The sequence below is a fragment of the Oncorhynchus mykiss genome, chromosome 10 (genome assembly GCF_013265735.2).
Source record: "Oncorhynchus mykiss isolate Arlee chromosome 10, USDA_OmykA_1.1, whole genome shotgun sequence".
NCBI lineage: Eukaryota > Metazoa > Chordata > Actinopteri > Salmoniformes > Salmonidae > Oncorhynchus > Oncorhynchus mykiss.
Genome location: NC_048574.1, coordinates 52,466,909 through 52,479,932, shown reverse-complemented (window position 1 = coordinate 52,479,932; position 13,024 = coordinate 52,466,909). Strand labels below are relative to the sequence as shown.

General features: G+C 41.8%; 1 protein-coding gene across 4 annotated transcripts in view; it reads left to right on the top strand.

The window, feature by feature from the left end:
• Window positions 1-12,799, top strand: part of c2cd2l (c2cd2 like) — a 47,666-nt gene extending 34,867 nt beyond the window's left edge. For 3 of the 4 annotated variants that reach the window (XM_021619001.2, XM_021619003.2, XM_021619000.2), the window contains exons 7-15: window positions 175-286; window positions 460-592; window positions 821-885; window positions 3,414-3,535; window positions 3,785-3,968; window positions 5,469-5,576; window positions 9,804-9,937; window positions 10,216-10,441; window positions 10,760-12,799. In XM_021619001.2, the coding sequence (XP_021474676.2) occupies window positions 175-286; window positions 460-592; window positions 821-885; window positions 3,414-3,535; window positions 3,785-3,968; window positions 5,469-5,576; window positions 9,804-9,937; window positions 10,216-10,441; window positions 10,760-11,001 (1,326 nt within the window). In that variant the 3' untranslated portion in view covers window positions 11,002-12,799. The remainder of the gene's footprint in view (window positions 1-174; window positions 287-459; window positions 593-820; window positions 886-3,413; window positions 3,536-3,784; window positions 3,969-5,468; window positions 5,577-9,803; window positions 9,938-10,215; window positions 10,442-10,759) is intronic. The other variant, XM_021619004.2, reaches the window with a different exon arrangement.
• Window positions 12,800-13,024: the final 225 nt, after the last annotated feature.

The following is a 13,024-nucleotide window of genomic DNA, read 5'->3' as shown; positions in this document are numbered from 1 at the left end:
AACTGCGGCTAGTAGGCATGGGAAAAACCAACATGCGAAACATGCAGTATAATTACCATTACCACTGGTAAAACCTTCCCGATAGGATGAACCAAGAGCTATGACTAAATGTTTTATGTTCTAGTGATTTGACTCCCTGGTCTTTGATTCCATTTCTCTCTTTATGACTTACAGTTCCCCAGGGCAACAGGCCTAACCCCGACAGGTCTGACCCCCCCGTCCCAGAGTTTACCCCCCATACGAAGGCTCCTGCTTCGCCAGCTCAGGGGAACCTGCCTCAGAGCAGGTCAGCTATATCACATCAGCCACGACCCACCATCTTCTCCCAAAAACCAGAGTCGATTACTGTGTGTGTGTGTGTGTGTGTGTGTGTGTGTGTGTGTGTGTGTGTGTGTGTGTGTGTGTGTGTGTGTGTGTGTGTGTGTGTGTGTGTGTGTGTGTGTGTGTGTGTGTGTGTAGCCAAGTCATGCAGTTCAGGGGAGCTGTGCTGTACCGTGAGCCTGGATCAGCCATCAACAGAAAGGAGGACCTGCTTCCTGCCTGCAACCCCCAGCCCTGACACCTCACTGGACTGGAGTGAGGACATCTCACTGTAAGACAGCTAGCTATAGCCCAGCCAGCCGCTGGCAGTCACACACATACGACCTGATTATAGATATGAATTATTGATATCTTACAACAAACAAACTACAATAAGTGTTCAACAATGATTTTACCATCAAGTGAAAACTCTAAATAGCATGCACTCATTGTTTGACACTGTTATGCCTACTGTGAGTCTAACATACAATCTTTGATTATCTGTGATTGTGTTCTGCAGGGATCTGGCTCCAGAAACCAAAGAGCTGAGAGTGAGAATGCTGGAGAAGACCACCAAGGGGGAACGTAAGGCTCCTCTCAATTAGATACTTATTATTAAAGGTCATAGATTAATGAGAAATTGCCTATCTACTTTTGTAAAGACTATAGACCCTCTATACCAGTGGTTCCCAAACTTTTTATAGTCCAGTACCCCTTCAACCTCCAGCTGCGTACCTCCTCTACTAGCGCCAGGGTCAGCGTACTCTCAAATGTTTTTTTTTTGTTGCCAGTATTGTAAGCCTGCCACGCACACTATACGATACATTTATTAAACATAAGAATGAGTGTGTCACAACCCGCCTCGTGGGAAGTGACAAAGAGCTTTTATAGGAACAGGGCACAAATAATAATATAATAATAATCAATCATTTTTCTCTTTATTTAGCCATCTTACATATAAAACCTTATTTGTTCATCAAAAATTGTGAATAACTCACCACAGGTTAATGAGAAGGGTGTGCTTGAAAGGATGCCCATAACTCTGCAGTGTTATATTGGAGAGTGTTATATTGGAGAGAGTCTCAGTCTTAAATCCTTTTCCACACACAGTCTGTGCCTGTATTTCGTTTTCATGCTAGTGAGGGCCGAGAATCCACTCTCACATAGGTACGTGGTTGCAAAGGGCATCAGTGTCTTAACAGTGCAATTTGCCAAGGCAGGATACCTTGAGCGCAGCCCAATCCAGAAATCTGACAGTAGCTTTTGATTAAATTCAATTTTCACAGAACCCCTTTTGCAATTTTGATTTTGAGGCAGGGCATGAAAGGGATAATGAATCCAGTTGTTTGTGTCATCTGTTTCGGGAAAGTACGTGCGTAATTGCGCACCCAACTCACTCAGGTGCTTCGCTATATCACATTTGACATTGTCCGTAAGCTTGAGTTCATTTGCACACAAAAAATTATGCAATGATGGAAAGACCTGTGTGTTGTCCTTGTTAATGCAGACAGATAAGAGCTCCAACTTCTTAATCATAGCCTCAATTTTGTTCCACACATTAAATATAGTTACGGAGAGTCCCTGTAATCCTAGATTCAGATCATTCAGGCAGGAAAAAACATCACCCTGATAGGCCAGTCGTGTGAGAAACTCGTCATCATGCAAGTGGTCAGACAAGTGAAAAATTATGGTCAGTGAAAACTTTAATCTCGTCTCTCAATTCCAAAAAACATGTCAATACTTTGCCCCTTGATAACCAGCGCACTTCTGTATGTTGTAAAAGCATTACATGGTCACTGCCCATATCATTGCATAATGCAGAAAATACACGAGATGATGTCTTCCTCTTCTGGAAACGGACATATACCAGGAGCTGTGCCAGGCCTGCCACGTCTGTTGACTCATCCAGCTGTAACGCATAGAATTCACTGGGTTGTATGTGAAGCAGTCATTTTTTCAAAACATCTCCTGCCATGTCACTGATGTGTCGTGAAATGGTGTGGTATGATGATAGCATTGTCCCAACCATATCCGCGGCAGCAGGGAGAATTAAGTCCTCCACAATAGTATGGGGCTTGCCTGTCCTAGCCACTCGGTAGCTCACCAAATATGACGTTTCTAGCCCCTTCTTATTAATGGCATCTGTTGCGTCTTTATAAGGACACAAGGCGAGACCCAAATGCAGACACAGGAAGCAGATGGTTGAGCTCCGATATTTATTAATCCAAGGGGTAGGTAAAAGGTAGGTCGGGGACAGGCAAGAGTTCAATAACCAGATCCGAGTCCAAACAGTACAAGGGGATAGGCAGGATTGAAGACAGAACAGGCAGAGTGGTCAGGCAGGTGGGTTCAGAGGCAAGGGTCGAAACCAGGAGGACTAGAACCAAAAGAGACTGGGGAAAAAAATAGGAGCAAGGAAAACCGCTGGTTGACTTAGGCAAACAAGGCAAACTGGCACAGAGACAGGAAACAGGGATATATGCACTGGGGATAGTAAGCGACACCTGGAGGGGGTGGAGACAATCACAAGGACAGGTGAAACAGTCTGACAGTCTTAATTCTCGCTCAAAAAACTCCTGTTTTTTTTCTTCAAATTGCCATGTTTTGTTTCTAAATGTCTGTGAAAGAGTAAAGATTTCCCGCGAGAGATTAACGGAGTAATGGATGTTAATTATTTGACTAGGCTACCTGTATTTGACATTGTGTTGTTATTTTGCTGAGCAGTGCTCAGGTGGTTTAATTTTATTTTGGCAGTGAAACGAGACTATTCAGGCGAGAGAAAAAAATCACCCAAATGTATAGCCCTGTTTAAAAATAAAAAAAAATCTTATGTGAATAACATTTTTATTTGGCGTACCCCCGACGGCATTGCGCGTACCCCATGAGCACAATTCCTGCCTGCATTATAATCCAAAATGTGTGCCCGGACTTTTGATTTGTTGGGAGATTTGTCCAAGAGAATCCTTTGTGATTCCCAGAAGTAGGGCTGTTGCCCTAGTTTGGGATTTCCAATATTCAAACCATTTTTCAAATGTCATGTTATACTCTAAGTAAGCAAACACTGTGATGTTGTCTTCTCTGTATTTCTATGCTTAGTCTTTCTCTTTTGGCAGAATTCTTGTCTGGCTTTGCCTCGCTACCCTTGGACCTCACCCGCAGAGCTCCTACTGGTCAGCATGTGCTGTCAGTCAGCCCAGGGCACGGCCTGGCACCCAATGCTACGGTCACCTTTGAGGTGAATGGCATGTGATAGGTGGAATGCTGTTCCAAAGTGTGTAGATAATAAGTTGGTGTGTTACAACATAGATGACATAGAAATACAATTACAAAACATTGATTTGAATGGAGAGTGTTCTCTCTTATCATATCAATGTATTGTGGAGCACTCCACATGATAATCCTAGAGGGTAAAACATAGTACATAACAATACTTCCAACACAGTCCATAACATTAATGGTAATCTGGGTCCCTCTCCACCTGTAGCTGGTGTACATGGAGGTAGTGGACCCCCTTGGAGCTCACTACACCACGCCCCTCCGCACCTCCATCACCCCGACCAAGAAGGTGGATGTGGACCGGACCATCATGCCAGACGGCACCATCGTCACCACCGTCACCACCATTCAGTCACGACCCAGACCGGGAAAACTAGGTACAGTAGGTCTGGGTGAGTTAGCATATGGAGGGGCCGGAGAGTGGACTGTAGCTAATCATAATGACATATGATATTGATTTCTTGATAGTACTGATTCTATGAAAAAAAGAGGATTGCAACCCTGCATGCCAATCCTTCATTTTACTATACTCTATTGCAATGGTGGAAAAGTACTCAATTGTCATACTTAAGTAAAAGTAAAGATACCTTAATAGAAAGTGACTCAAGTGAAAGTCACCCAGTAAAATACTACTTGAGTAAAAGTCTAAAAGTATTTGGTTTTAAATATACTTAACTATCAAAATTAAATGCAATCCCTAAAATGTACTTAAGTATCAAAAGTAAAGGTATAAACCATTTCAAATTCCATATATGAAGCAAACCAGACGGCATAAATGTATTTTTTATTTTTATTGACGAATAGCCAGGGACACACTCCAACACTCAGACATGATTTAGTGAGTCCACCAGATCAGAGGCAGTAGGGATGTTCCCTTGATACTTATCAAGGGAACTGTCAACACTTTGTTCAACACTTTATAAGCCATAAAATACACATTCTCCCTATTCCATATGTTTAGAGGTTAATGTTGCATAGTCGTACATTCTGAGCGGTAGATCTCGGCTTGCATTTTGACTCAGAAAGTGATCTTGACTCAGAAAAGGTTGGTGACCACTGCAATAGAGCAGTGGTGTAAAGTACTTAAGTAAAAATACTTTAAAGTACTTCTTAAGTTGTTTTTTGGGGTATCTGTACTTTACTTTTTATATTTTGGTTAACTTTTACTTCACTATATTCCTAAAGAAAATAATGTACTTTTTACTCCTTACATTTTCCCTGACACCCAAAAAGATGGGTGTGTGAATTTGTGTGAATTTGACCATTTTCCTGGCAAAATGTAATGAGTACTCAGAACGTACGCCTATGCAACATTAACCTCTAAACATATGGAATAGGGAGAATGTGTATTTTATGGCTTATAAAGTGTTGAACAAAGTGTTGACTAAATCATAAACTAAATCATAAATCATAAACTAAATCTTAAACTAAATCATAAATCTACTCATAAAAACATCAGCTCTTTGCTGTATTCGTTGAGTCGCTCTCTAGTCATGGTTTTTAAATCTCATAGTATCAACTTTGCTGTGCATTTTAGGCTTCTTTTTACAGTCTATGGCTTGAGGAAATCTGATTGGCCAGCGGTAGGCCCATAGGTGCACTTCATTTGCTCTCTGGGCCTGCCGGGTAGGTGGAGTTCTACCTTCAGACACATGAAATGGTTCAAAATGGGAACACTTTGCCTTCCCGGTGCTAGGGCTGCTGAATCAAGTGCACCTACGGCCAACAGCATGAAAAAAAAAAAAAAAAATAGGAACACAAGGCTTTATCATCAGGGTTTTTATCAAAATGTTTGGTAATCGACAAGGAATGCGTTGGAGATCGACGAGTTGGTGACCACTGCTCTGTTGCTTCTATTGACCCTCACATCCTCTGTCTCTGCGTTTACTCAGGTGACTCTCCCTCGCGGTCCCCGTCCAAAGTGGAGGTGACAGAGAAAGGGACCATATTCCTCACTGATGGCTGCCATAGCAGGACCAGCTCCAGCCCTACTCTAAGCAGTGAGTTATGTTCCTCCATCGTTTCATAGCCTGGTCTCAGATCTGTTTGTGCTGTCTTGCCAACTCCTATGGTCATTGTTATAGTCATTATTATCACAAACAGATCTGGGGCCAGGCTAATGGCTCCACACTCCTCAACACTTACTTCCACAGATATTTATTCTAGTATTTTTCAACATGATACATCCAGTGGGTCCTCATTTAGTAGTTGTGTCACGTTATGGTGCATTACAGCGCTTGCCGTTATGGCTCATTCAAGGCACCAGAGGGCATCTTTGAGCACATCTACTCCAGCCTGAGTTAAATAAATACTGTGGTGAGCAGTAGTGGTGCGTGGGTCAGCTGTTTGTTCACCCGCACCCGCAATTGCTAATAACCCATCTGCAACACATGATATATGTGAAAATCTTAGGCCCACACCCGACCCTAACCTTCAAATATAGAAAATGTGCTGTAGGCTGCAGTTAGAGACACCAGAAAGATTTCTTGACAAGGGGTGCAGGATTTTTGTTGTTGCCTAATTTTATATGTTTCTGCTTATAATTTCCAACATTTTGGTAGGCTATTTGTTAGTCAACTTGTCTATAATTAGATACATGCATCTTCTCTTCTGTCATTACATGTTTCCCTAGTAGACTTCAGAAACCCTTGCTCACCAGAATGTCATAAATGATCAAATGAATGCTTCAATCTAGTTGACATCAGTAAAGTTTTCTGTCATCTCTGCTTCTTTCGTGGTGCAAAGATGTTTAGCAATAACTCAGCCCCCAAAAATGTGAAAGATTTTTTGACCGGTGGTAAGGAAATAGAAAGCTGTGAAAACGATCCAGCATGTTTCTGATGAGATTTCAGTGTGCATATATTATGTGGTTGAAATACTATCAGCTTTTATGATGCTGATAAAGACAGCACAGACGGTCCCTAACTGTGCATTCACATTCTCTCAAGCTTAAATGCTTAAAGAAAGAAATCATATATCTCCACTCTTGTTCCCGAGTGAAAATGTACAATTTGTGTATTATTTTACTGCAATAAATGCTTAATTCTGCAGGAGTTAATAGTAAGACTATGTGAGAGGTTATAGACCTACAGTCAGTGTAATAATTAAAACATAAATGGGATAGCACTTTGATAGACCAGAGCCTTAGATATGCAGTTTTAGAAACTGTTCTTCATTTTGTAAGCATTACATAGCAAAGTAGCCAGAAGGTTGTGGATTCACAGACCACTGTGGACAAGGGTAGGGGTGAAATGATATCCATTATAATAAAAGCACTGCATGAATCTATCATGTTATTTGCGGTCCGAGGAAAAAAATTGCTTTTCATAAATGCATTTCATGCAATTCTGCATCATTTTACATAACTGGAGACAGGCAGAATATATCTTTATTTTTTTTATACCACAACAGAGCATGACAGCGAATGAGCTCTTGCTGCAGCACCGGAGATGTTTGATTACTACAGTGGCTTGCGAAAGTATTCACCCCGCTTGGCATTTTTCCTATTTTGTTGCCCTACATCCTGGAATTAAAATAGATTTTTTTGGGGTGGGTTTGTATCATTTGATTTACACAACATGCCTACCACTTTGAAGATGCAAAATATTTTTTATTGTGAACCAAACAAGAAATAAGACAAAAATATTATGTCAAAGTCAATAGTTTGTAGAGCCACCATTTGCAGCAATTACAGCTGCAAGTCTCTTGGGGTATGTCTCTATAAGCTTGGCACATCTGGCCACTGGGATCTTTGCCCATTCTTCAAGGCAAAACCGCTCCAGCTCCTTCAAGTTGGATGGGTTCCACTGGTGTACAGCAATCTTTAAGTCATACCACAGATTCTCAATCTGGGCTTTGACTAGGCCATTCCAAGACATTTAAATGTTTCCCCTTAAACCACTCGAGTGTTGCTTTACCAGTATGCTTAGGGTCATTGTCCGACTGGAAGGTGAACCTCCGTCCTAGTCTCAAATCTCTGGAAGACTGAAACAGGTTTCCCTCAAGAATTCCCTGTATTTCCCTGTATTTAGCGCCATCCTTCAAATCTGAATACAGATATTAAGCTGTTGGTCAAAGATACCTTTTTTTTTTAAGTAGGGGCGTGGATCAGAAAACCAGTCAATATCTGGCATAACTAACATTTGCCTCATGCAGTGCCACACATCTCCTTTGCATAGAGTTGATCAGGATGTTGATTGTGGAATGTTGTCCCACTCCTCTTCAATGGCTGAAGTTGCTAGATATTAACGGGAACTGGATCACGCTGTCGTACACGTTGATCCAGAGCATCCCAAACATGCTAAATGGGTGACATGTCTGGTGAGTATTGTCACGAACCGGCTTGAAGTCCGTAGCAAGAGGAGACAACATGGAGATTAGGAATAACCAAAATATATTTATTAACTGAAGTAACGTAAATGCAATTAACAATGGTGTGTGTGTGTAGTCAGTAATCAGTTGTGTAAGTGAGTGGTTGCATCCATAAATGTGATAATGAGGGGTGTTGAAAGGTGCCAAAGCAGACAAACAAAACAGTGTGTCTGCATGGAGAAAGTCTCCTCAATGAATGGGGAAGAGGTGTATTTATCCCAGGACACACCCGGGCCCAGGTGTGTCCCATGTCGCTCACCACCCTCCCAGCTCCACCAACCGACATCCTGTTAAGGAAAGCAAGAGCAAAGAGAAAGAATTCGGCAGACAGAGTGGGAGGGTTGTCACAGTATTCAGGCCATGGAAGAATTGGGACATTTTCAGCATCCAGGAATTGTGTACAAATCCTTGAGCCATTATCATGCTGAAACATTAGAAGATGGTGGCAGATGAATGGCACGGCAATGGGTCTTAGGATCTCGTCACGGTATCTCTATGCATTCAAATTGCCATAGATAAAATGCAATTTTGTTCAATGTCCACAGCTTATGCCTGCTCATACCATAACCCCACCGCCACCATGCGGCACTCTGTTCACAATGTTGCCATCAGCAAACCGCTCGCCCACAAGACGTCATACCATCTGGCCGGTACAGTTGAAACCGGTATTCATCCGTGAAGAGCACACGTCTCCAGCGTGCCAGTGGCCATCAAAGGTGAGCATTTTCCCGCTGAAGTTGATTACGACGCCAAGCTGCAGTCAGCTCTAGACCATGGTGAGGACGATGAGCACGCAGATGAGCTTCCCTGAGACGATTTCTGAGAGTTTAGCAGAAATTCTTCGGTTGTGCAAACCCACAGATTCATCAGCTGTCCAAGTGGCAGGTCTCAGACGATCCCGCAGGTAAAGAAGCTGGATGTGGAGGTCCTGGGCTGGTATAGTTACACGTGGTCAGCAGTTGTGGGACCGAGTGAACGTACTGCCAAATTCTCTAAAACGACGTTGGAGGCGGCATATGGTGGAGAAATGAACATTCAATCCAACAGCTGTGTTGGATATTCCTGCAGTCAGCATGTCAACTGCACGCTCCCTCAAAACTTGAGACCTCTGTGGCAATTTGCCCCAGTACAAGGTGCACCTGTGTAATGCTATTTAATCAGCTTCTTGATATGCCACACCTGTCAGGTGGATGGATTATCTTGGTAGAAATGCTCACTAACTGGTGTAAACAAATTTGTTAATAACATATCTGGGAACTTTTATTTGAGCTCATTAAAAACGTGACCAACACTTTACATGATGCGTTTATATTTTTGTTCAGTGTAATTGCCTAATACAGTGTGCATAAATGAGGCCCATACAGACGACTTGCCTGTCAGTTTTTCCTCCCTGTACTCTTTCATTCAGTTTCTTCTTCACATCAGAAAAGAATGACTCTAGTCCTTAAGAAACTCACTTTTTATATAGACTAGAACTATTACCCTTTCCACACTGTGGTAATTAAAGCCAGTTTGTTATTTTATAATTATTTCTGTTTTTCTTTTGTCTACTGTCCACATCTTATTGTCACAATAGAAACGTTATCCATTTATTCTTATTCGTGCTTATGAATTTAACATGTTAAATCTGACTGCACTATTTAATTTGTCTGTTTGTTTAAAAGAGAGAGGAAAGGGAGAGAAACCAAAGGCAAATCAGCATTCTAACTCCCCCCTTGCGATGGTGTGACGCAGTCTACCACGACCTGCCACAGTTTACCGCAAATGTGCTGCGGCATAACTTCAACTTTTAATTGAGGAACAACTGTGTATGACTAGTGTTTTGTGACTGTGTGTTTGTGACTGTTTGTGTCTAGCTGATAGTCCCCTGTCCAATGGGCTGGACCCGGTGGCTGACACGGCTATAAGACAGCTGACGGAGAACGCCAGCAAGGTGTCCAAGAAGACTCCCACTAAACGGAGCACGCTCATCATCTCTGGCGTGTCAAAGGTTAGAAACAAACAGTGGTGTCCAAACCATAGAAATAGAATCTAGAGCATCTAGAGCTGTTCTCTGCCAATCTCACAACACACTGTGTGGATGGGTCTGGTGCTGGAGTAGCTAGGAATACATATATTGTGTACGTACTGTATATACAAATTGTTACATTTAGGTTTTGTAATCATGTAGGACATTAGTTTCATTAGGCTCAAATAGAAGTACCGTAGTTTGGGCCTCAGTGTCTGTTGTCTCCTGTGGGTGAAATTTAAATGAATTTAATACCTCAGGTTCCCATCTCGGAGGATGACTGTGGCCTGTCTTGTGGCTACGCTGCAGCCATGGATGCTGCCCTGCAGGGAGGAGGAGCCTCCAACTACTATGGGGCGGGGCAACATCAGGAAGCAGACGAGACCACGCCCTCGGATGTGTCTGAGCGGCCGTCTGTCGATGACGTGGAGTCAGAAACGGGCTCCACTGGGGCCCTGGAGACACGCAGCCTCAAAGACCATAAAGGTACCAGGCTGCCAGAGCCCTGGCTGGGCCTGCTTCAGACCAATTCTACTCAATCTCTATGGAGAGATACTCTGGCTGTCCCGAGTACTTCTCTCTGGAAATGTACAGTATTTTATAGAATCAAGAAAATACAATAAGAGGAAATTGTGTTGTGGTTTGCATCATCTTACGAGGATAATTAGATATGGATGTAAATGAATATGTAAATGTTTTGATATAAATGTATGGTATTTATGTAAACTGCAATATCAATATTGTATTTTCCAAATCACCATAATACACCATGATGTAACTCCTTTCTCTATTACGCTCTTCTAGTGGGCTTCCTCCGCAGCGGAACCAAGCTACTATTCCGTACAAGACACCGAAAGAAGGACCCAACCTTCAGCCAATCCCACGAGGACCTCTCCAACCTGGCCAGTGTCTCTGCCTCTGGCACCATTGTGCGTAAGAAGTCCGGCAGCTTCTCCCGACGACTCATCAAGCGCTTCTCCTTCAAGTCGAAGTCGAAGGACAAAGCCAGTGCCACCAATGGAGGGCCGAGCACAGCAGACAACTGATAGACAACTGAATGGTGTAGCGGATGGCTAATGGCATTGCTACCGCCTTCCTGAGACTTAGAAGTAGGCTACTGTTGCCGTGGACCCAGAAATCGCCCTGGCTTTTCTGGGTCAATGGTATTGGGTTGGGTAGGATCGTAGGACTGCTTGAAATGGTTTGAGGATGCTTAGCATTGGTCATCCTGTCCCACCATTTCTTCCTCTGTTTTCACCATCAGATGAGGAACCCAAATTTGCCACTTTTATCTAGTTTTTGCAGGCAGAACACGTACACCCCAGGTTGGTGGTTACCTATCCTGCATCTCTTACCTCTGATAGGACTCCTTTTCCTCTGGATGAGAAACGCACACGTCAGGGACAGATAGATGGATCCAGGGACTGTTTGCTTATTATCAAAGCCATTTCTTTTCAGAAGGAGCCTCTGCTGCTCTGGTGGATTTAAAGGGGGTAAAGGGGGATAACGAAAGTAGGAATAAACTTGAAGATGTTGCAATTCAACACTAAAGAGGCAGTAGGTAGAGTGAGTGTGGCCTCTTCCTAATCAATTTATTTAAAAATATGATTTTCTTGGTTGCACTTTATCGGATTGTTTACAGCACTTGACAGCTTCTTCTGGTGTTAATTTTATTGGTATTTGTATTGTTTGCTCTCTGATTCACATGATTATCCTTCTGTTTCCCCAAAAAATATTGGGTCACGTTTGGTGGTTTGCATTATGTAGGCCTAGTAGAGACATGACTTTATCTTTCTTTCCTGCTTAGTTGTAAATGTAATCTTGAATAACAAACTTAGTTGAAGAACAAATATCAACCCCTCGCATAGGTCTTAAGTTGGTGGTAATGTTGACATTCATAGTGGCTTATACATTATGTTTTAACAATGTTGTTCATAATTGTAAGTTGTACAAAAACCAAATGCAGGCATACTTATGTCTGTGTTTCATATTTTGTTTTTTTAGAAAGGGAAATCTTCAAGGCAAACTGTTTTAAATGATCAGCTCAGACCCTTTTTAATTTGTATCTACTAGGCAAGTTGAAATACCTCAATCGCCTGAGTACTAACGTTACACATTCTCTGGGTCAGAATTATTGATGGAGGATATGCCATAAATATCTTTAATAGTTGAATGGTAAATGATATACAGATTGAGTCCTCTTAATATTAATATCAGGGAATTATCATGGTTGAGGTAATAAAAAAAGATGGTCAGATGGTTATTATGACTTTCTCCCCTGTAATGCAAGATTGTTGCTCCTTAATTCAAGTTGAGCTTATAAGATGTCACAGTCCTCCAGGACATGCGTTGTCACGCACAGAACATAGGGTAGTGTAAAGATGTACATAAAAGTAGTTATCTTGTACAGTATTGGCATATGCGTTTTGTAAGACAATTATTTTGCCATCCTCTCAGAATTTGTATTGTGTATCCCTAAAGTATATTTGATGTTATAGTAAGGGAATGTGGTTCAGTAGTAATAGACAAGGAAATATTGTTACTCCTGCCCCACCTCTACTCTTTAAGACAGACTCCCATAATCATCATCACATAGTACTGTTTGCCAAGTAAAGTCACACACATAATTAAGTTTTCTTTATGAAATTGTCACTGAGGTAACATCACTTTTTTGTTGGTTGAAACCCATAAACATTACTACTTGAAGTTACAGCTTGTCTGAAGACAATGTATAACAGCATACAGTGCCTTCAGAAAGTATTCACACCCCTACACATTGGGATTCAAATTGATTTAAGTGCGGGGGGGAAAAAATCTAAATTGTTCAAAGCTTAATAAAAAATCAAACACTAATATATCTTGATTCGACAAGTGTTCAACCCCCTGAGTCAATACATGTTAGAATCACATTTGGTAGCGATTTACAGCTGTGAGTCTTTTGGGTTAAGTCTCTTAGGAGCTTTGTACATCTGGATTGTACAATATTTATTATTTTTTAAACTCTTCAAGCTCTATGAAGTTGGTTGTTGATCATTGCTAGATAGCCATTTTCAAGTGTTGCCATAGATT